At 36.3% G+C, this 22,269-nt stretch overlaps 2 protein-coding genes across 2 annotated transcripts; both read left to right on the top strand.

The window, feature by feature from the left end:
- Positions 1–15: 15 nt before the first annotated feature.
- LOC106160776 (guanine nucleotide-binding protein subunit beta-5) lies at positions 16–7,720 on the top strand. Its single transcript, XM_013537492.2, has 10 exons — positions 16–332; positions 1,472–1,608; positions 2,255–2,296; positions 3,086–3,162; positions 3,397–3,523; positions 3,928–4,071; positions 4,539–4,679; positions 5,354–5,450; positions 5,702–5,868; positions 6,186–7,720. Exons 1-10 carry the CDS (start codon positions 194–196, stop codon positions 6,195–6,197), a joined length of 1,083 nt encoding a protein of 360 aa, XP_013392946.1. The 5' UTR covers positions 16–193; the 3' UTR covers positions 6,198–7,720.
- A 7,481-nt stretch (positions 7,721–15,201) lies between these two features.
- Positions 15,202–22,067, top strand: LOC106160800 (uncharacterized). Its single transcript, XM_013537553.2, has 13 exons — positions 15,202–15,360; positions 15,578–15,664; positions 16,273–16,709; positions 16,849–16,966; positions 17,144–17,317; positions 19,045–19,323; positions 19,504–19,557; positions 19,758–19,910; positions 20,210–20,380; positions 20,538–20,767; positions 20,945–21,050; positions 21,307–21,410; positions 21,563–22,067. Exons 2-13 carry the CDS (start codon positions 15,586–15,588, stop codon positions 21,620–21,622), a joined length of 1,965 nt encoding a protein of 654 aa, XP_013393007.2. The 5' UTR covers positions 15,202–15,360; positions 15,578–15,585; the 3' UTR covers positions 21,623–22,067.
- Positions 22,068–22,269: the final 202 nt, after the last annotated feature.

Genomic DNA, 22,269 nt, shown 5'->3' with positions numbered 1-22,269 from the left:
GCTTTGAAAGTAAAATAGAATTTGAGCTCGTATTACAATGAATTACTGATGTCTTTATGCACACGAAAAGTACATAACCTTTTCATCGCATTAATGACACCTTTTTTCATGTGATGAATTATCTAAGATGTCATGAACTCTTGGATAAATACCTCTTAATTGAACTAAATATTGTTCCTCCTTACGGGTCACAATGTTGACATTTGCGAGCAACATGGCTTCAGATCTGAAGGTCGATTGCCAGCAAGAGTCAATTGAAGCACTTACTCGGGAAGCAGAAACGTTAAAAGCAAAACTCGAAGAGGAAAAAGCAAAACTTGGAGATGTTGAATGTAAGTGCAGACTATATTGATGTATAAGTATCAGTAAAAAGACAGGTCATATTTTACGACCTAAGCTCTCACAGTGACATAAAAATGAAATGGCTTCAAATTACAATAAAAAGTCGAAATCTAGGCACAGTATAAACATTACGAAATCACAACAGAGTGTAAAAGTGTTATCTGAACAAGGCAATTTACCATGAAGCATTAGTACTAATGCAAAGTTTTCAAATGGACACAACATTTGCAGTGACATACTCGTATCTTGAAATTGTGTGCGTGTTGATGGGGGGGGGGGGGGGGGGGGGGGGTATAGTTCATCTAGATTTTGAGGATACCCGTGGAGGAAAATTTGGCTTTTGCTGACCCGTGGTTATGGAAAATGTGATGGTCATGCAACATCTGAAACAAACAATTTTTAGATATAGATTAATCTCTGAAGTTAGACAAGTCTGAAGTAAGACAGTTTGTGGATGATGATAGAAAAAAAAGAACTGATGACTTTATTGAATTAATCACCAATGAAAAATGCGTATAAAATTCAATGCTTTTAGTACCTCATGATGCTGCATGATATTAAATGTAGTTTTTGATTGTGTATTGATTATTTTGTGTAAGTGTTTTACTGTGACTCCATTTACCAGCTAAATTACACAACGTCATGCAAGCATCTTTGTATGGACTTAGACTGTGTTCCCATAAACTCATCATACTAGCTGGATAAAGCAAACTCTGTCATGACTTCTCGTTAAAGTGCTTTCAGTGTAATCAGCTTAATTGTCTGGCATGCTCCCATGAGTAACTAGGGGTTATTGACTATTGTTATCTACTAGCAGCTTGAGTAGGCACCTTAGACATTTTAGCCACTTTCACTAAATGCAATTTAGTGAGAATCCCCGCAGAGTTAGATTGATCCAGGTAGTACAATGGGTTTATGAGAATGCTCCCTTACTCAATACAGAGAGATGTGATCCAGCAGCCTCCAATTAACCCACAGGCTGGGGTCATTTTGCTATTCCAACATATTTTTATTCTAAAAGTTTCTTCATTTGAATGTCTATTTAAATAAAGACTTTTAATTTTTAAAGCATTTTCTTTAATAGGTCCAATGTTCTGAACTTTCCAAATATTATCTGTTTTTCTTACAGTACAAGTAGTAGCCCAACGTCTAAATAACATCCAAGGGTTCACTATGAAGCCACGCCGAGTCCTGAAAGGGCACCAAGGCAAAGTATTGTGCATGGATTGGTCTCAGGATAAAAGACATATTGTTAGTTCATCACAGGTACAGTAAACATATTTCTTACAAAATATGATGTTGCATACATAACTGACTGTTAAGTTAGATAAGACAACTGCAGTTTGTAATAATTGGTTCTTTTATGATAATACATACATTGCAGTTGTGTAAATTATGGTTTAGACACCCCTTGTTTTGACTGGGGATGAAACAGGCCTACCCAACTACCAGACTCGGCACCGAATGATCCTGAATTCACCAGTAGATCGAACAACACTACCCGTTTTCAAGGTGTGTGTCAGATTGCATTACACAGTATCAGATGCGACACCGCTCTTGCCTAGTACACGGTGTGATAGTGACGATTCTCAGCGGGGTTGAAAAGCATTGCATTACCACTCAAAATTTGTTCAGGGTATGATCTGATCTACCGGTGAATTCAGGATCATTCGGTGCCGAGTCTGCTAGTTGGGTAGGCCTGTGAAAGTAACCTGTAAAACAAATTGTCATTAATTGCTATAGTAATGCATTTGTTTGTTAAATGCCATATGGCACATAGTTCATTATCAGCTGTTTACCTCATATAATAAAATTTACTACTTTTATTATGATGTAATTAATTTCTTTATTACAATCATGGTATTTATAAATAAAATTTAACTGAATTTATTTTTATATATATTGCATGTAGGATGGAAGAATGCTGGTCTGGGATGCTTTTACCACAAACAAGGTATTTACAAATTTACTGCAGCTTTTTAATTTTATCTATTCTTTGTTTCTTATTTGCAAATGAAAGGAGCAACAGAAAATAATCCCATAGTTTACATGTGTTTATGCAGGTATGCCCAATATGTAAAACATCTTTTCGAAATGGAATTTTAATTGTAAAAAAATTGTACATGGTTTGACATGAATAACTGCCATTAATTATAATTAATTTTCTTTTTCTTATGAACATTTATTACACTCCTTGGTCGATACATTTTTCAGTTTTGCCTATTTTTAGGAAGCAAACATATAATTACAGCACTCCTTTTGCAATCTAGTTTGAAATGTTTGCATGAATTGATGTTATGCTTGATTTAATCAATGTCAGTCCATAATATGCCTTGTAATGAACAGTTTGGCCCCCAAATGGTCATTAGTAGCTTCCCTTGATTATTATTGATCACCTGATTCATGTGCATACCAACAAGATTGAACAAGGTTTTCTCAGTAATATCCAACTTGGAATGGCCTTTCCCATACCTAGGACCTAGTGTACTCATACTCAGCTTAGAAAAATGTGATATAAAATACCACCTCAAATAAAAATAAAATACAGCACAAAATTACAGGGATATTCTTGAAGTGGGTTTTCTGCTAGTGTTTGGACAGATTTTGTTTCCTGACCAGGTGAACTCATGTACTAGTAATGGAAAGGTATTACTGTTGTAGAGAAATCAGTGTTGAATCCATCTAAATAAGATTTTGGGACTTAAATTGTTTGCTCATTAATCAAATGTTGTTATATTTCCAGGAACATGCCATGACCATGCCTACAACTTGGGTGATGGCTTGTGCATATGGACCATCAGGAACGCTTGTAGCTTGTGGGTATGTGAAATTATGAAGATGAATATAAAATATCACTATTAGTGGCTTTTTAGTTTGATAAGAATTTTAGCAGGGTTTTACTATAATTAAGAATTGGGTCATATGCTTCTGGTATATATGTACATCTATATTCTTACATTTAAACATTGTGATGCCAGTTTGATTTGAAAGAAAGAAAAAAAAAGAAATATTTTTTTCGTAAATGAAAGTGGTGCTCCTCTTTTTTTCTGCCAGAGGTCTAGACAACAAGTGCACTATCTATCCTCTGACACTGGAAGATGATCCTACAGCTAAGAAGAGAGCCATTGCCACCCACACCAGCTACCTGTCCTGTTGTACTTTTACTAATTCTGATCACCAGGTAAAAACACAGGGTCATTACTTTGGCTGAGTCTAAAGACTTGGTGCTAGAAACTTTTGATCTTGATTTTAGTGCGAGTGTCAGCTACATTTGGACCTTAATTGTTATACTTTGTATACATAGTATATATTGACTGTTGTTGAATGTCACAGTTATTTTGTACATATTGATTCCATCATTCACCTCTGGATTATATGATATTACGTTACACCTGGGATCACTATAGCCTGACAGGTTAAGTTGCTTTACATAATGTCAGGCACAAATCATAAATACTTGAAACAGGAATGAGTATTATAATGTTGGATCCTTCATTTAATTGTTAGTAGTTATATTTTTGTTGCATAGAGAATAACATGAATTTGATCATAAAATACAAATAACTGAAATTTTAATTTACACAGATTTTAACAGGAAGTGGTGACAGCACCTGTGCATTGTGGGATGTAGAGAGTGGTCAGATGATCCAGAGTTTTCATGGTCATATGGGAGATGTAATGTCAGTTGACATATCTCCATCAGAATCAGGGACAACCTTTGTATCTGGGGTAAAGATTCATAGTAATAACATAAAATTCCTTAAGAACAAGTAAATAAATAGAACTTTTTGATTTAAAATATTTTGATTTATACTTATACATGTACAGAATATACATTGTATCTGTTTGATGTTGCTCAATATTTATTGATGACAAGAAGAGGTACACCTGTTGTGTGCAAATGCCATGGTTTTAACATATATATTAATTAATATGTTCTTAGATATCTATGTTAACAATATTCCAATCTACTGAGCTTTATAAGATCTTGTTCTTGTTATTGAAATGCCCACCCTTAATTGATTACTCTTCTCACATTAGTCATATCAATTTTTAATGCAGCCTGCTTTTGTATCAGGTTTACTTCTTCTCGATGCTACTTGTGTGATCAGAAGTACATGCACATTGCACAATTAATGTGTCTTCACATCATACTTATGTATTGGCAGGTTTCAAAGTAAATGTGTACATTTCAGGGCTGTGACAAGCTAGCCAATGTATGGGACATGAGAACTGGAGATTGTGTGCAGCAATTTGAAGGCCATGAGTCAGACATCAACAGTGTTCGCTTCCATCCTAGTGGAGATGCCTTTGCTACAGGCTCAGATGATGCAACAGTATGTAGAACATTGTGGTTCTCTATCAGTAACACTCATTTTAGCTTATACAAATGTTGCCAGTGGCTGAATTTGTTCTAATTTCAGCAAAGCAAGAGAGAAGTTACATGTAAAGGGAGCTAGATTTCCAGTAATGCATATAAACCACTTCTACTAGTTTCTTGTACGATTAAAGTGAAGTCAACATGCCAAGTCATAAACCAAATTAATCCGTCCTTCTGTCAAAAAAAAAAGCTTGAAAACTGCACCTTCTTCAACTTTTTGATCAGAAAATGACCTATTTATCCATCTTTCCAGCTTGTTAAAGTCCCATTAATCAGGTAGCACTGTACGCACATTGCATAATCATCACTCTCACTCCCTTGTGCAAGTGTAGTTGCATGCACAATGGGATTTGAAACAAAGTGCAGTCTTTGTATTATTTATATAGTGTTTCAATGTACAAAAGAAACTTGCAGTCCAAGAGCTATACCATTTTCAGTGATTTTAGAAGACTGATGGACAAAGTTGAAACAAGGTGCAGTCTTTGTATTACAATCAGTATTTCAATTCACAAGAGAAACTTTCAGTGCGAAAATTATACTATTTTCAGACTATTCCAAGACTGATAGGCACAGTTTTATGTGTCATTTATGTTTGTGTGTCCATTTCATAACATATTATTTCCTTTTCAGTGCCGTCTCTTTGACTTGAGAGCTGATAGAGAAGTAAATGTATATAGGAAAGAAAGCATAATTTTTGGTTGGAACTCAGTTGATTTTTCTGTCAGTGGTAAGTAAAAGTTCAGAAAAGGTGACAGTTAAGCATCTTAATTTAGCCTAATATAATTTGTACAGCAGTATCATCCTGTTACCTGTGGCATTCTTATAGAATTTCTTTTTTCTGAAAATAAAAATTGCAACATTATCATCTATTTTGATTAAATGAAATTATCTTAGTGAAGGGACTTTTTAATTTGTGCATTATTGCATTGTCTTGTACATATGAAAAGATTTACCAAAACTCACTTATATACTTTGTAGGTCGGCTGCTGTTCGGTGGTTCCAATGATTACACAGTAAATGTATGGGACAGTTTGAAAGCCCTAAGGCTCTCTGTACTCTATGGCCATGAGAACAGGGTGAGCTGTCTTGGGGTTTCTCCTGATGGCACTGCTCTTTGCACAGGGAGCTGGGATTTCACTCTAAGGGTTTGTGTAGTTTTTTGTTATTATTTCATGGATAATTCGTCATTTTAAGGATAGCAAACACCTGTGGGTTGGAAGATTCAACATTATCCATACAAATGAATTTTATCGTCAGAAGATTGAGTATTTGAAAAAAATACCCTGGTCATTGAAATTTCAATCTTTTGATTCTTTGTAAACATACATGGAGACATAATCTTAACCACTACAAATGTGGTGCTGTATGGGCACATGTTATCAATTATAAATTACCAATTCTTTCAAACCTGATAGCCACCACCTTTGCTTCAATCTTGTACACTTACTTATTTTTCTTTCAGATTTGGGCTTGATGTCTGCTGAACTTTGAAATGTTTTTAGCAGTTATGTGATCACTTTGGACGCAACCAACACCAGCAATACTTTAGAAGATTTGCTGCAGTTGAAACATTGTGTCATTAGTTTTTATTGTGTGAAATATTATATTCAAGATTTCTGAATGGTCATTCAGATCTGATTAAATCATGTGCTCAGTGAACTGATGGACTATTTTGGTTTTGAAATAGGTCACCAGTCTATTATATGTAGTGATAATAGACACAGGCTGGTATGTTATAAAGTACAGACCATGGGCAGAAACTTCATGTTGATCAGGCTGTAATTAGCCCTGTGTACATTCTACTGGCTATCCTTAAAGTGTTTTAAAAGATGTCTAATTTATTTTATTGTAGCAGACTTATGAATAGCCTGTGTTTGGAAAGGTGGTGCTTTAGTTCAGCATTACCTGACAGTTGCTGTTACAATATTGTTGATTAAATCTTGTGTTTGAAATTTCTTCCTACAGTGCACAGAAGATCATAGATGAAATGAAGTATCAGTAGATGCATGTTGTACAAGTATGGTTATTTGCCATGAGTTGTAAAATAGATGCATTCACCTAATGATCAGTTATTGATTTGGAAGGTTCAGACAATTTTTAAAGTCATTTTGTGTATGTTCACATTTATATTTTAAGATAATTACTTTTACATCCATTTTGGGTATTTACTTTGACATTTGAATAATTTGGGAGGCAGGTGATACTCAGAACATCTTTATTTGCATAATGTATCTACAGGTATTTGAATTATTTTACTTTTTACCTTACTTAAAAAGGTTAAGGATTATTAAGTCCATGATTATCACTATGTGAAATAATGCATGCCATTTTCAGTAATTATTAGCCAGATGTAAGTTTCATTCCAAAGATTATAATGTATTATAATTTTATAGTTATTGTTTACATCTTTAGATAGTACTTTCATCTTTCTTTTTTGTTATGCTTCACCTTATTGAAGTTATTGTAAAAGCCGCATAATAATCGAGTTAAATTGCAATCTACTATGTGTTCTGTAAACTTTTGTTGTCTTTTAACTTGGTCTTTGAGATAATATTTAGCTCTGTGTTTATATACATTTTTATTTAAGTTATATTGATCCATGAGCATGGTGAAAGTTTTTTCACTCTAATTCTAACCAGTATATAGTAGTGTTTTGTTCTTGTTTTAACAAGGATATTGTTTTTTTCACTGTTCACGTACTTTGCATGTCTGATCATCAGAAGAGTGGTGCATTAAAAAAATCAGTTGCGGTCCATGTCAGTGAGGTTTTAGAAGGGGCCATTCATGAAGTGATCGTTTGCTCTTCTGAAGGACAGTTTTGCCCTCTTGGTCCAATGCCAGTTGCATTTTCATCATTATTCAATGTTCAAATGTGTATTGGTTATCGTATTTGAATTGCAATCTAGTCATTTATATATCATGTTGTATTAAGGTGTTATTTGCACCAGGTGTACAGTTTACTTTGTGCCAAGACTAGTAAATAATATCAAATTTTAATTACATGTTTTCTGTTTCTGGCAGTTACAGGTACATTAAATTAACATTAATGCAATCTGTAAAATGCAAATTAATGTACATTACGTGTAAGCAACTTGTAAGCCTTCTAGCTAGCTAAACGTTAACATTATACGTAAGTTTTTGGTTTCCAAAATAGAAAATTTTAACCTTAAAGGATAAGGGAAAAAAAGTTGATTCTACGACCTATAACCCTGGTTGCTTGTAATGCAGATAAAAATGGGAATTGCCTGTCATAAAAATCAACCAGGTGACGATATTTAAAGCTACAGTTAATTCACTTATAATACACGACAAGCCTTTTTTCTGAAACGTATTAACGTAGACAAAAGGAATTCTTAAATGCCTACCATCTTGCTTTGACAGTTACAGTTACGAAAAAGACTTATATATATACACACACACACACACACACACACACACACAAGTACTTCACCTCAAATGACAATCATACTGGTATAAATAAGAAATGCAACTTTTGGTTTTGACCACAATTCTTCCATATGAATTTAATTCAGAGACGGAACACATCATTCCTGCAGTCGAGTCCTGGTACGCTTGAGTAATTCCAGACGATGACTACCTTCAGATTTCCAGACATATCATCTGACCACAAATTGGAACAAAAACCTTGCAAAAATCAATTGTCCACAACCAATGCTAGTAGACAACATAATCAGAAAACCAAGTTTAGAAAACCGAATGTTGACACCATGCCACGGCTGTCTGAACTGGACATGGGTCGTGCCATTGCCCATTGACATTGGAACAGTATTAGGGTTTGGGCGGTTTCCGGACAACATCCAGACAAAATTCATGGTGATTGCAGTGATTGGTGGAAATCTGATTGACCAGCAGAACAGAGGTGAAGTCTTAAGGACAGCTGTTGAGTCATTCATACATCAACACCCAACCCCACGCTTCTTATAGCAAGACAATACTGCCTAATACTGCCAGGATATCACAGGCGTACCTGCAGCAGGAGCAGATCCATACGCTTCTGTGACCATTTTTTAGACCAGTCATGTCTTCCATTGAGCATACTTTGGATGAACTGGACAGACCACATCACAATCGCTGGCCACAGCCTACCGCCGTCAGAGTTTAGAGCTGCACGGGTGGAAGAATGGAGGATTAGATGCCCCAGGTATGCACTCGAAGTCTCGTACGGTCCATGAGGAGGGTTCTAGCCTGTATTGCAGCCAGGACTGTACACATGTTACTGAATAACATAATATCATTTATGCAAGACTTTTGTTTGCATAAGCATATTTAAACCATACATGTAAATATAAAACTTTTTCTTTTTTATCAAGTATATTACTGGTGGGTATTTATCTAGGTGTACCGTCATCTGGAACCGATAATTTCCAGTTAAGTTCTGTTTCTTCACAGGTTGTCTTCCCTCATATCAAATTAAAAGTGAGATAATGCCCTTTAACTCAAATACTACAAGTAGTATAAGTAGGATATTCAGCTTTTAAGCAATCGTATGGCCAATTAACTGAATTAATGAAAATGCACAATAGCATAGTGCTATCCAGATGATTTTAATGCTTGTCCTGATTGATATTCAAACATTGTTCCCAAGAGGAGCAAGACTAGACAGATGACGACTGATTTTAATTAAATGAGAGTGTAAACATTAAATTCTATCGACTAGATTAAATCTCTGGTTTAAACACACATTAACATAGCAGACAAACAACTCCCTTTTAAATAGATTCAACACCATCAGCTTGTTTGATATATGAAAGTTGTAATGACACTAGATATGGCCAGTTAAACGTGAGGGGGTAAGAATTAACTTCACACACATTTTAAAAAGTCAGTTGGGAAAATAAAACTCAATGCCATTTTAAGGTTAATTGCTTGTGCCCTACACAGCCAACATTTACTTGGAGGGGTTACTGTAAATATGCATGCTACATTGTAACCCAGAATTGCATTCCAGCCATTCATTATCATTACCCATTTTATCAAATCAACGCCTTCCCTCCCCACACCATTTAGACTAAACCTACAAGGAAAAGCTTATTCAGACATTTGTCACCTCTTACCTTGGTTACGACATGAGCTTGCTTTTTGGCCTCCCACTGCATCTCACAAACATACTACAGTCGGTACAAAGCTCTGCAACTCTAAAGATAGCTAAAATTGATCTACTCTCCAATATCACACCGGTTCTTTTAATTTGCCAGAGCATTATACTTATACAATGTAGATAAGAGGTTTTTTAAACGTGCCAGAAGTGAAAGTCCACATTATTTTTACTCTCTGCTAGGACCATCACTCTAACTTATCGACATCATGGACAAATTACTTCTCCTTGTTGTTATTTAAGCAAAAACTTAGCACATACGGACACAGGCCATTCTCGATTTCAGCCCCTTTATGAAATCGGCTGCCTTAAAACATCCGAATCGTAGCAAGCGCTGATATATTAAATATAGATCTTTCAAATTGTTTTTTTTTAACACTGACTTGATATTTAACTTTCAGTTTAAGATTCAGTTTTTATATTCTTGCAATGCAAGTATTAATATTTTATCATCACTAACAATATTAATGTAAGGCTCTGTCCTTTAATCGGATATTCTTTATTTAACGTCTTAAAATCGTTTCAATTTTGTTTTTACTTTTACTGAAAATGATGTATATACCGGTAGCTGTTCTGTTTATAAGGAACTAAATATAATAATAATAATAATAATAATAATAATTATTATTATTATTATTATTATCATTATTATTTCTTTACAGCACACTCAAGGGCTTACGCAGAAGGTATTGCTTAGATGTATTTGCCTAAAGATACTTTGAAATTACTCCAAGTCAAGGATTACATTTTCTTCACGAAATCTTCTTTTGTGAGACCTGGTTTTTAAAAACAATGGAAACATTTTTACCGAAGAAATACGCTTCCTGCGATATAAAGGGGAATGTGTTCTCCTTAAACGAAGATTTAATTTTCCAAGTGCTTTGATTAGATGTAAACCAAATAAACACCACAGTAAGTGATACTCTTATATTGTTTGTGTAGTTAACGAAGTTGAGAACGACTTGTTAAAGGTTATAAATCCCGATAGCCATAATCAGACTAAAACGCATTTATATAAAACTGGTTGTTATATTATCATACATGTAAAGTGTTCATGGACACTATTTGTATTCAAGTAAAGTATGGCCATTTTGCTGGTGACCTCATATCCGCAGTTTAGGAGGGGGGAGTTCCATTTTTATAAGCTGGGCTCGGAGTAGGGCGATGCGACTAATTTACTTAAAATCTCTCTATTTATATTTTAAGACAGATAAAGTAAATTACACGAATTTTCAATGGGTTTTTTACTCATTGGTTAAAGAAATTATAATAATCAAAATCCTTGGCACTGGTTTGTTCTTTTTAATAACTACACGATTCATCTTTGTCAGACAAGTCCCCTTTTCACTGGATGGCGTCCTTCTGCGTTCCGTAGTACGGTCCCGTTTGAGAGTAAAAACATATTTTACGTGCCGACAACTAGCTAATCATTAAGCATTCATTCTGCAACCAAAAAGCGATGTTTGTGCCTCATTTCTACGACAAGAGCGATGCCAGTTTCATGGTCGCAGAAAGGACGCCATCCAGTGTAAAGGGGGGGTTTACTAAAGCCCAATGAGCGTTTTTGGGACGTCCTTCGATATATTCGGTCTCTTTCATATTTTTTCATTAGTTCTAACCCGGTCAACCAATTAAGAACTGGTCCAGAAGACAAAAATAATTTGGAATACACCTTTTTTTTTCAAACTACAGTAATGCAAGGCTAGATCTGCATGGACTGATAATCACTGTCGTCCTTATGTAAAAGGATGGACAGGCGCCGAAAACGAGGGAGTCTGACTGACACAACCTAGAATGTTTGAATCCGTTTTCAATAGATGCATTCTGGAAAAAAAAAAGACAAGAACTACATCTTTAAAAAGGCAAAATATTCGTTCAAATCACCTCCAAAAATAGATCGGTTTAAGAATTTAAGTAAAAATACCGATTGGATAGTGGCATGAGACCACTAGTAGCTGTTATCCTCAGATTTTCTGTCTATTGTGAAAAATACCCTAGCAGGGCGCGATTGAGAGGGAAAAAATACTTGCCGACCACTGGCGGATCATTGAGCATTCATTCTGCAACCCAAGCGATGCTTGTGCTTCCCTTCTGCGACCACAGCGATACTTGTGCATCCTATCTGTGTCCCTTGAATGACCTTGCAGCGACCAACCTCCACTGCTTTCTTTGTGCGATCGTTTTGAACATGCTCAAAACTTTGCGGCGACCTTGGCGTCCTCGGCAATGCTTGAACGTTCTGTGTGCGATCTAAAGCCTCGGTCACAGCTTGACGCACGAATTTTAGGATCGTACGTGCCCTGCGAATTTTAAGTGCAGTAGAAGCCGTGGAGTTAGTAGAGGAAAAGGAAAGGTTGTAATGGAAAGGTGCAAGGCTGCCTTGCAAGTCGCAGGGGCCACGTGAGATGTCCTTTCAAGCAGTGGCGCTAATTGCAAGGTGCGATTGCCGTGAAATTGTACTCAGTTCTTGAGTTTGTCTTGCTACCTGCGTACGCAGCTTGCACTCACCACTTACGAGGAGATTGCAACGCACGACCAAATTAGTTCACACATTGCGTCAGTTTTGCGTCAAACCTGCCTCACGCGCTTTTGATGACGTACTGACGGCCTACGTCAGTTTTGCCTCGTGTTCCCCCTTTCTTTCTTCTTCCTCATCCCTTCTTCTCTGCTCCTAAAACTTATTTCCCCAACCTTTTGGACACATATCGGAAGCTGAATTGAGTAAAATGCGAAAGTTTTGAAAATTGTTGTGCACGTTCATTGGCTAAACACGAGCGTGCGCCCTGAGCACGCCTTTTATACTCCTGGGCGTGGGGGCACTCCCTCTGTGCGTTCGATTTTATTCGGAAGTTGTGAGGCACTTGCTACTCAATTGCTTGCAACGTGCGTCTTGGGCCACTTGATCTCACTTGCGAACTCCTTGCAAACTCCGTACTACCGTACTACGCTGTCTGTAGATTATTGGAGTTTGTTGGACATGTCCAATATCCCCCATACGTGCTTATGTGCTGTCTGCATACTGTAAATTTCGTAAGAAGGACTTGTGTGGTACATGTACGTGAGATTCTGCGCAAAATCTGGCCGTAAGAAACCGTACGGTCGGTTGTGACCGCAAAGCGATCACCGTTACACCGTGCGTTCTTTGAGCGGCAACCTGGCCAGTCTCATGGTCGCATAAAGGACGTAGAAAGGATGCCGTCCAGTGTGCAGGGGTTTAAGTTGTTGTAACATGTATCTACACCTAGCTACATTTATTCGCTTTCATGGACTTGAACAGGTAAACATGACACCTGAAGACAATGCCAGTCCTACCTGTTATTGGTATTTTGATCAGCATACTCCGTCAGTGTTTGTCCTTAACGTCACGTTGCCTAAATAAGAAGAAACTTCCCTATTTTTTAGGACAAAATATAACATTAAACGAGCAAATATGCATCCTATGTTGCAAAGTGAATTTTTTTTTTTACTATATTTTGCATTTGAGTATATTGATTAGCCCTCGTTAGGGATTTGTATAGGGGTACACAATCCTTTAGGTATGGATTGTTCAGAAATATTTTGAGTTAAATCATAATATATATCATAATATGATATTATCCCAATACATGTATAGTAATAATTAGAAAAATGAGGTTTCTATGAGGGTCTTCAGGCCAGTAATCACCCCAGTATAGAATACAACTACATGTTTGTGTGTTGGGTTTGTTTTGATTTCACTTGTTCAAGATAATAATAAATGCTTTGAGCGGCGAAGCATGGCTTGTTGATTATTTCAATTATCATTTCTATTATCTCTTTCCCACGGGTTTGAACTCAGTTGGTCAGGTGCAAAAGTATCAGTCAATAGCAGGTAATAGGTAACAGGCAATAGCTAACAGTCATATAAAATATTATTGCATATTCTTTTCCTGGCATACAAACTTACGATCAAGTTTACTCCGGTTTACTTAGGGTTTCCATGTATATTTTACACTGTATACAGTACGAACTTATTTTTCACGAGTTCATTTTGTGTTGTATTCAAATTTGTTTAATTAATTCACCGTCCACTATGTACCGGTATTTGGGTTTTTACTTTCTTATTTTTTTTCTTATTGGTGTAATTTTTTAAATACTGTATGCACATGCCTATTTTAAAACATATTTTTTTATCTTTATTCTTTTTATCTTATTTGCCATGCTGCCTCTTCTTTCACTATATCTTTTTCATTATATCTTTTTACACCATCCTCTAAAAATGAGAAAAAGTAAATGGCTGACGGGGAAGATGTCAAATATGTTAGCTATGTCACTTTGCAAGGGGAATACATCAGGAATGCAACAATCCCTACAAATTACTCTTTATTTGCAATTCTTATATATTTTTCTAATGTATTTTTTGCTGTTTTCTTTCCCATTTAGATTGAAAAAGAAGTGCCGTTGTGACCTTTGTCCTCAATTTTCTCTTAGTCTTTCAAAACAGTGTTTACCGCGTCCCATTATAAAAAACCCGAGATGAATCTCAATTTGTTTTAAAATAACCGTTTGCACATAGATATTAAAGAAGAATAAAAATGCTTTGATGTATTTTACATGTGGGCATGAAGAAGAGTTTGCGTCAAAAATGTTAAAATGGCGGCCATCTTTACTTTGATATCAGCTTGCGAAGTAACAGTGAAATGTGCTGAATTTTCTATGTAAATGACAACCGAAAATTGACAGGTGATTAAGGATGACATCAAGGAAATGGGCTGATATATTTTTAAAAATTCCATAGCTGTGAAGATTACTCGATTGATTTATTTAGTTTCGTCAAAATACAGCAAAAACATAAGAAAATATCTTTGGTTGAAATTCTTGACTGAAGAATTCAGTGATCGAATGGCTGGCTCTAATATGAAAATACAGCAAGATCAACAGTGGAGAGAGCACGACAACCAAGTGACGACACTCGAGGTGAGCAGAGCAGATTATGTCGTTAAAGATGACCTTACGCTAATGTTTAAGTACGGACAAGGTTTTGTACAAATCAGTTATAATGAGCACCAAAGAATTCATTAAATCACATAAATCACTACAGTGAATCTGGGAATAATTTCTCTACATCACTAAATCAGAAGTTGATAAAATCGGAGGAACTTTCTTTACAATATAATTATGTTAAGAATTAAAATAAATGAACATGACGAATTAATTCAAATGATAATGATAATGACAAATATTTTCAATGCAAATTATTCGATGGTGCACTTGTTATTCATGCAACTCAAAAAAGTTTGCGGCCATCGTTAATGCATGCAAATGCTACTAATTAATAATAATGTGTTGACTGTTGATTTTAAAGAAATTTTTGTGGTACTTAAGAGATTTAAGTCAAATTTAAGCGTGTTTGTTTGGGACACCTCCAACTTTGGGGCTATATTTTGTTTTTGATTTGAATAACTACAAGGTCGTTGGAACCCCTTTAAAAGCTAGCGACTTGATTTGACTCAAGGTACGCCGGAGAAGCACCTCCTCTTCGCTTGTTTTTTCGCACATTCGGGTAAGATACAATTTTTCTATATGCGTTTCTTCTTAGAATAATTTGAGAAACACATTTATGAGCAATTATCAAAAATGGCTTTTTAGATATCATAAATTTTAGTTATTTAAGATACCTTATGTATGTTTTTTATATATAAAATATTTCACATATAAAACATTTCATAGGCCATAAGCCAATAATTTATACATGTATCTGAAATTCTGCTGGCTTTCAGTTCTGACGATGCAGATGATACTGCTGTTGTCCATCTTTGCTGCATCTCTTATTCCTGAGTCTGTCAGGGCACAGGATGTCATCACTGGTATGTTAAATGACGTCAACAAGACTTTGATACACATACAACTGTTATCAAGTTTGCATAAACATAAATAAACGTATATACTAAGTTTTCTTGTCATAAGTACATTTTCACAATTAACAGAGACTTTCTTCGTTACTTGTGTTCCGCTCCAACATCTCGATTAACGCTTTTCAAATTTAGGAAAGGATAAAAATTGATTTAAAGCGTAAATAATCAATCTCATGGGATAATTTGAAAAACATTTTAGTAATTTTAAGAAACATGCGAAGAATAAAGTTTTTCGATTAGACCATCTGTTATAAAACAATGATCTGTAGTACCAAAAACATTGTAGGAAAGCTAAATTTCACACTAACTTTTGAAATTGAATAAAATATTTTACCTAAAATTCATACTGTTACGTCAGATTGAAAAAGGTATTTTTGGACATTGATATCTTTATTTTATGTACATTTATAACTTATTACCTGCTAACAAAGGTTTTGTAGGCCTAATCATTTGTCAAAGCCCCCACCCACACAACCATCCAACACACACACACACACACACACACCCAGACAAACCGAGCCAATGCCTTGAAGTACATGACAACTTTGTTTCTTTTTCAGTTTGTCGTGGTGAGGCCGATCTTGCATTTCTAGTTGATTCGTCAGACAGCCTTGGGGAAGCTGATTTTAGAACTGAAATGAATTTTGTTTCAAGTATGATCCGTGGTTTTGATATTGGCCCGGACAACGTCAGAGTTGGAATGGTGACATTTTCATCGTCTTCGGACTTGCGCTTTAAGTTAAATGAACACCTAACACAGGCTGGTCTCCTTAAAGCAGTTGATGGTGTCCCGTTTACACCTGGGGCTACAGCTACGCATCTTGCTCTTAGCCGTGCGAGATTACAGCTATTTGTCCCACCTGGTGACAGAAGAGGCATTGTCAACGTCGCTATTATACTGACTGATGGCGCGTCTACGTTCCCTGACAGAACCAAAATAGCTGCCGAAATGCTGAAGAGGCAAGCCGTGGTGTACGCTATTGGAATTGGTAAAGAGGTAAAACTCTTTTTTACGCTATGCATGAATTTTACACTACTCCCAGCCTTTTTCCTTCTAGTTTGTTTTCAGTCTCATCAAAAGGGCACTTTGACAACCATAAGTCTCCAGCCTTAATGTATTTGTATATTTTTTCTAGCTAAATGAGGATGAGCTTGCTCTGATGGCCACAGATTCAGACAAAGTCTTCATTGTCACCAGTTTTGAACAACTGTTGCAGTTCAGATCTAGAATTGCAGACGCCATCTGCACAAGCGGTGAGCAAGTTCAAATCATAGATAGATAGATAGACAGAAGCGTGATTATTATGTTTATGTATTACTCGGGGTTTATGTCTGTACTACTTGTTTCATTCGTTAACTCCTTCATTTCCCAAATGTTTTGTAATGATTATCATGTGATATTGACGAATATCAACTAATATCTGTTCACAGTTGTGACATTATTGCCAAACACCACCACTACAACAACAACTCCAAGACCTACTACCACCACTCGCGAACCTACCACCACTACCCGAAGGACCACTACAACCAGGGCTCCAACAACCACAACTACTCCAACGACCACCACTCCTTACGTGCCTCCAGATTTTGTCGATATCGACGGTAAGTATTTTTTAGCTCCATTGAAGTGCAGTTGTGTGACTTGTGGCGGACCTTTGGTCCAATTCATTTTTTGGTCTCTGTCTTGGTCTAGGCCTAATTATAACACGTATCGTTAAGATAGTAAAAGTTGCAGCAAGCACTTTTGTCTTAGACTAAACACTTTTGACTGACTAATTTCGCCGTAATTTACTTATTATAATGCAACGTCCACACTGAAATTAATATTTCAAGCGCGTAGTTTATTATTTAAAATAAGTGGTGTAAAGTTTTACTAACATCATAATTGAAGAAAATTTTTTTAGTCCTTTTATTGTTCTCATTCGATCTTTCGTGTTATAAGACGTTTGGATAACATTATGGTGAATAGTATTTACAGTGAAGCATTTGAGATCAACAATATTTTTAGGCATTTAAGACAATCTGTGTGACTCGGGGCATCTTAAATGACACTTTCTTTACTTGATAAAAACTTAAGTTACAAAGGCTGAGTATATTGAATATACAAACTCTTAATCGTCATAGTGCACATGGACATTCAAAATAAGGTGATCGTATTTTTTTCTACCATTTAAGTCAAAAATTCACTTTGATGTAACACATTATGTGCAAGTGAAAACTGGTTAGAATGCACCGCTTATTTGGAAACACGAAACTTTCACAAACAGTTGGGGAAGGATTACAAGGCGTGCAGTTGGTCAGGCATTTTATTTTCTTGTTGCTCACCCTTCAAAGTGAAGGAATCAGATTTTATTTGACTGTACCCATAGTCACCCTGAGCTTCAGAGCTAACTTGACACTAACCTCTTCACTGTAGCCTATCTTCATCGTGTCAAGTAACCTCTGACCAGATTCGATTGCCTCCGCCGCCCGCCAATCAAATTTAAAAGCCCGCACTCAATGACTCATTGAACGATCTAGCCAATGAACGCGAACGAGTCAAAGCGCGCTTTGTTCAAATCCGGACCAATTAAAGATAAGGCTGAATATCAGGGACTTGCCGTAACCTGTGGGCAGCACGCAAATAACATCGTCTCTCAGTAGATAATGATGCAGGGCTTCAAACTGCTAGACCCTATGGTTTCAATTCCGATTTACTCATATTTTGCAAAGAATCAAGAGATAACTTAACACATTCTTTTTCGTAGTCACTCGCTTTGCTTTCTTTGTGTACGGTAATACACTCGGAACTACTCGGATGTCTCCGCACTCGACAATAACTATGTTGTTAGTATGGAGCTTGCGGAATCAGCCGAGGATTGCCGATTGACGGTCAACCAATCAGCGTTTTCACCAAACTTTGGTGAAAAATTTTGAAACATGGATTTGATTGGCTTATATAAACTAGGTCAAACTATTTTCGTCAGAGGTTACTTGACACGATGAAGATAGGCTACAGTGAAGAGGTTAGTGTCAAGTTAGCTCTGAAGCTCAGGGTGCCCATAGTCTGCGGCCCTGGCATTTTCTTACAGCTTGGATGGGGCATTCTTAATCGTATTCCTACTGCAATTATATCTGATGCACATATAACACACAATACTTATCTCAAAATGTGAGCAATACATAAAAATAAAATCTTTTGTATGGTTGGCGTACGGTACAGGTTTTTGTCTGTCTGGCTGGCTGGCTGGCTCTCGGCTGGTTGGCTACCTCTATGGCTGTTTGTCTGCTTGTTAGCCAGTATAAAGCATTAAACTTACATCGATGTCTCTTTTTGTAATATTTTTCAGAGCACTGCGGCAACTGTGTTGTCAATGGTGGTCCTCTGACCGAAAATGGAGCCCTTGGATATGTACTGAATCCCTACAGCTGTACGTCCTATTGGGTGTGTATCAGACGTCCCGAGAGAGGCCCAGACGGCTGGATGTATGATGTTATTGAACGCAACTGCTCAATCGGAACAGTGTGGGACCAAGACATGCAAACATGTGCCCGTTGTGACGATCCAAGAGCAATCTGCAAAGGTACCGCACCTAAGCCACCCATGGGTACTCCACACTGTCCATTCCGTAAGTACATGTTTTGAATATAATCACTGTCGTTTGCAGATTTGTCTTTTCTGCAAATCTTCTGACATAGATTCTTTCAGAGAATAAGCCAAAATATGAGTGATAACCAGAATGTGAAGTGTTAATCAAAATGTGAGTTTAATCTCATATATATATTTATTTATAAACCTGTAATTTCAGCCGCCCAGAAGACGACTACACCGCCTGACATAGTCCCCGACTATACATTAGACCGTAAGTATATTAGTGTGTATCCTAGTGTATATATATATATATATCATTACCAAATGAGTTCAAGTGGTTATTGTGACGTTTCTTGCAAATTTTACAATATTAGTTACATGTTTTTTAATTTTTTTTTTTTTTGAAAAGGCTCTTTATTACTACGTCAAAATAGTATGCATTGTTAATACCTTTTAACCTGTACCTTCCAGAGGAATGCACAGACGGTGTTGGCAATACAATGGTGAATGTGATAGAGGATGTGGCAATATATTATATTCGCTATGGGCCAGATAACGTGGTAGGACCAATTTCCTGCTTCCCATACAACTTTAGTATCAGTGCCTGCAGATGTGAAGCGCCAGGTATGATTTATAACGTATGTGCATTTAATTGCAAAAGAAAAAAAAATTAAACTTCCTAAATGATTGAAAAAATTCAAATAAATATTGACGAATATTTTTTTTTAAATGTCTTTTTTCTTTTACTTTAGAAGAACGTTTATTAAATATGTGAATTAGACTGCAAACATCATGCACTCTGAAATATTTGTGAAAATCCAATAAAACAATCATTGGCCTTGTCCCAATAACACGTTTTCAAAATATTCATATAATGCGTCCAACCAATTTTCTATAGTAAATTTTTACTTTTATTTCTTCAGAAAACTTGGGTATTATCTTTCCATACGAAGTAGATTTTGCCTCAATTGGCAGAATTGCATATTCTGAACCCAGTGAGTCGGGAAACGTGACGCTGTGCTCGGACTACCTCCCTGATGGCGTGACCCGGGTATCTGCAGTGGGAGAATCTGCCGTGTGTCTGGACGGACGAGGTGGGTGTGTGGATTGAAACACTTCACTCCCTCTTTTGTTGCAGTTGTGTACGATATGACGTAAATTTGTATGACATTGTGTTTATGTACAAGTATAACAAACACCATTGAAGGCGTTAATGGGCAATCCCCATTCAAATATAATAACTAATTCCAGGTCACGTTGAAATGCCGTCTTTCAAGAACAGTCCCCCTCAGACACCATTCACCATCCATTTCTTCTACTGGCTTGATAATGACGTCGATACGGCCGGCAGAAAGATTGCTCTCCTCAACAACGGCAAATGTGATATTCCACCATCTATTGACATCTATTATTCTAATGGCGCTATTGGTGTCAGCATGATAACAGTCAATGGAACATACCAAATTGATCCTGTAGGAGTGGTAAGTACGGTAGTTAGATACACGCAGAAAGATGAACATGTGTGATCAGGGTTTTAAATGACACAGTATATCTTTTCTATCAAGCTTCTACACAGGAAATGTCGTGAATTGTGTTTAATTCTGTCTCAAAGAATTGTTTCATTAATCTGTTCTTACGTAAATTAAATTCCATTTCAGAACAAAGGCGCTCAGGGTCGTTGGGTTTGTGTGGTAATGACATACAACAAACATCGCATGATCTTGTATCTGGACGGCCAAGAAGTAGAGAGAGTTAAGGCAAAAGGTGATTTAAATGAATGATTTTTACTGACACCATTTAAACTGCTGATTTTATTCAAACAAAGTATAACTCATGACATTACCCGTAGTAAAATAATAGTTAAGCCAGAGGGTAGAATAGCGAAGACTATTTAAGTTCAGTGCTACAAAGACTGCAGCTGTTCTAATGTGACCCAATTTTAAGGTTGACATTTGATTTTGTTTCTACTACGTGACATGTCAAATCTAGATAAAAATTGAGATATCCTTGTCTGACACAGGTGAAATGAAGCGAACAGAATCAGCGTGGGTCCTTGGTAACAACTGTTTTGAAGATGAGACTATTGACACCTTTGATTCTAACTTTAAAGGCCGATTTGATCAGGTTCGTACTCGATTTGTTTCACCTTCAGCATGCTTTCGCTTTAGCATTGTGTATGATATCATATTAAATTTTACTTCCTTTTTTAAAAGTTTGTCTGTTGCTTTGTTTGGTGTATTTAAAACACAAATGACATGGCAAATTATCCACTCCAGGTTTCCGTGTACAACAGGATCCTGGGAGAAGACGAGATCCAACGAATCTGTACAATCTAAGCGGCAGATTCAGGCATCACGGCACAGATGACTTAAGTCTGTTTCATTACACCATGATACAGGCAAGTTCGTTCTCTTTTTATAATTATGAGCATTTTGGACAGTCCTTAACCATCATGTTATCTGATGGACATCGAGCATTTATCTTTATATATATTGTTGACATTTGGCAGAAACTATTCCAATTTGTTTAATTACTAAATGGACAATTAAAGTCGATATGACTATCTAAAGCATTGCTTAAGGCGTTTTGGCCAGGAAAAACCGTCGCTTTCAAATGACCACTAGACAACGACAGATTGAGGAAATGACAGTAATTAGCCAGTCCGCAGGAGGCTTGTTCCATAAGGTCTACAATTGCTTCATGAGATGCATAGATTTAACATATTTGAAGATTCGCTTAATTTAATGATGCTATTGAAATAAAGATATATGAAAATTGTCATTCTTTCTGCACCTCAAATTCACTTAACTTCATTGCTTCACTTTGCAATTATTTCTGATAAAGAAATCCTATTCGCTGAACATCAGGGATGAAGATTGTAATCTATAAGAATGATAACAAGATTAAGAATAAAGAAAGAGATTCGACACACAACCCAACATAAAAGTGAGAAATAACGCTGTTATAAGGTAGAAATCTAATT

The sequence above is a fragment of the Lingula anatina genome, chromosome 1 (genome assembly GCF_051362555.1).
Source record: "Lingula anatina isolate TDL-2025a chromosome 1, LinAna3.0, whole genome shotgun sequence".
Lineage (NCBI taxonomy): Eukaryota > Metazoa > Brachiopoda > Lingulata > Lingulida > Lingulidae > Lingula > Lingula anatina.
This window is presented reverse-complemented; position numbering and strand designations above follow the sequence as displayed.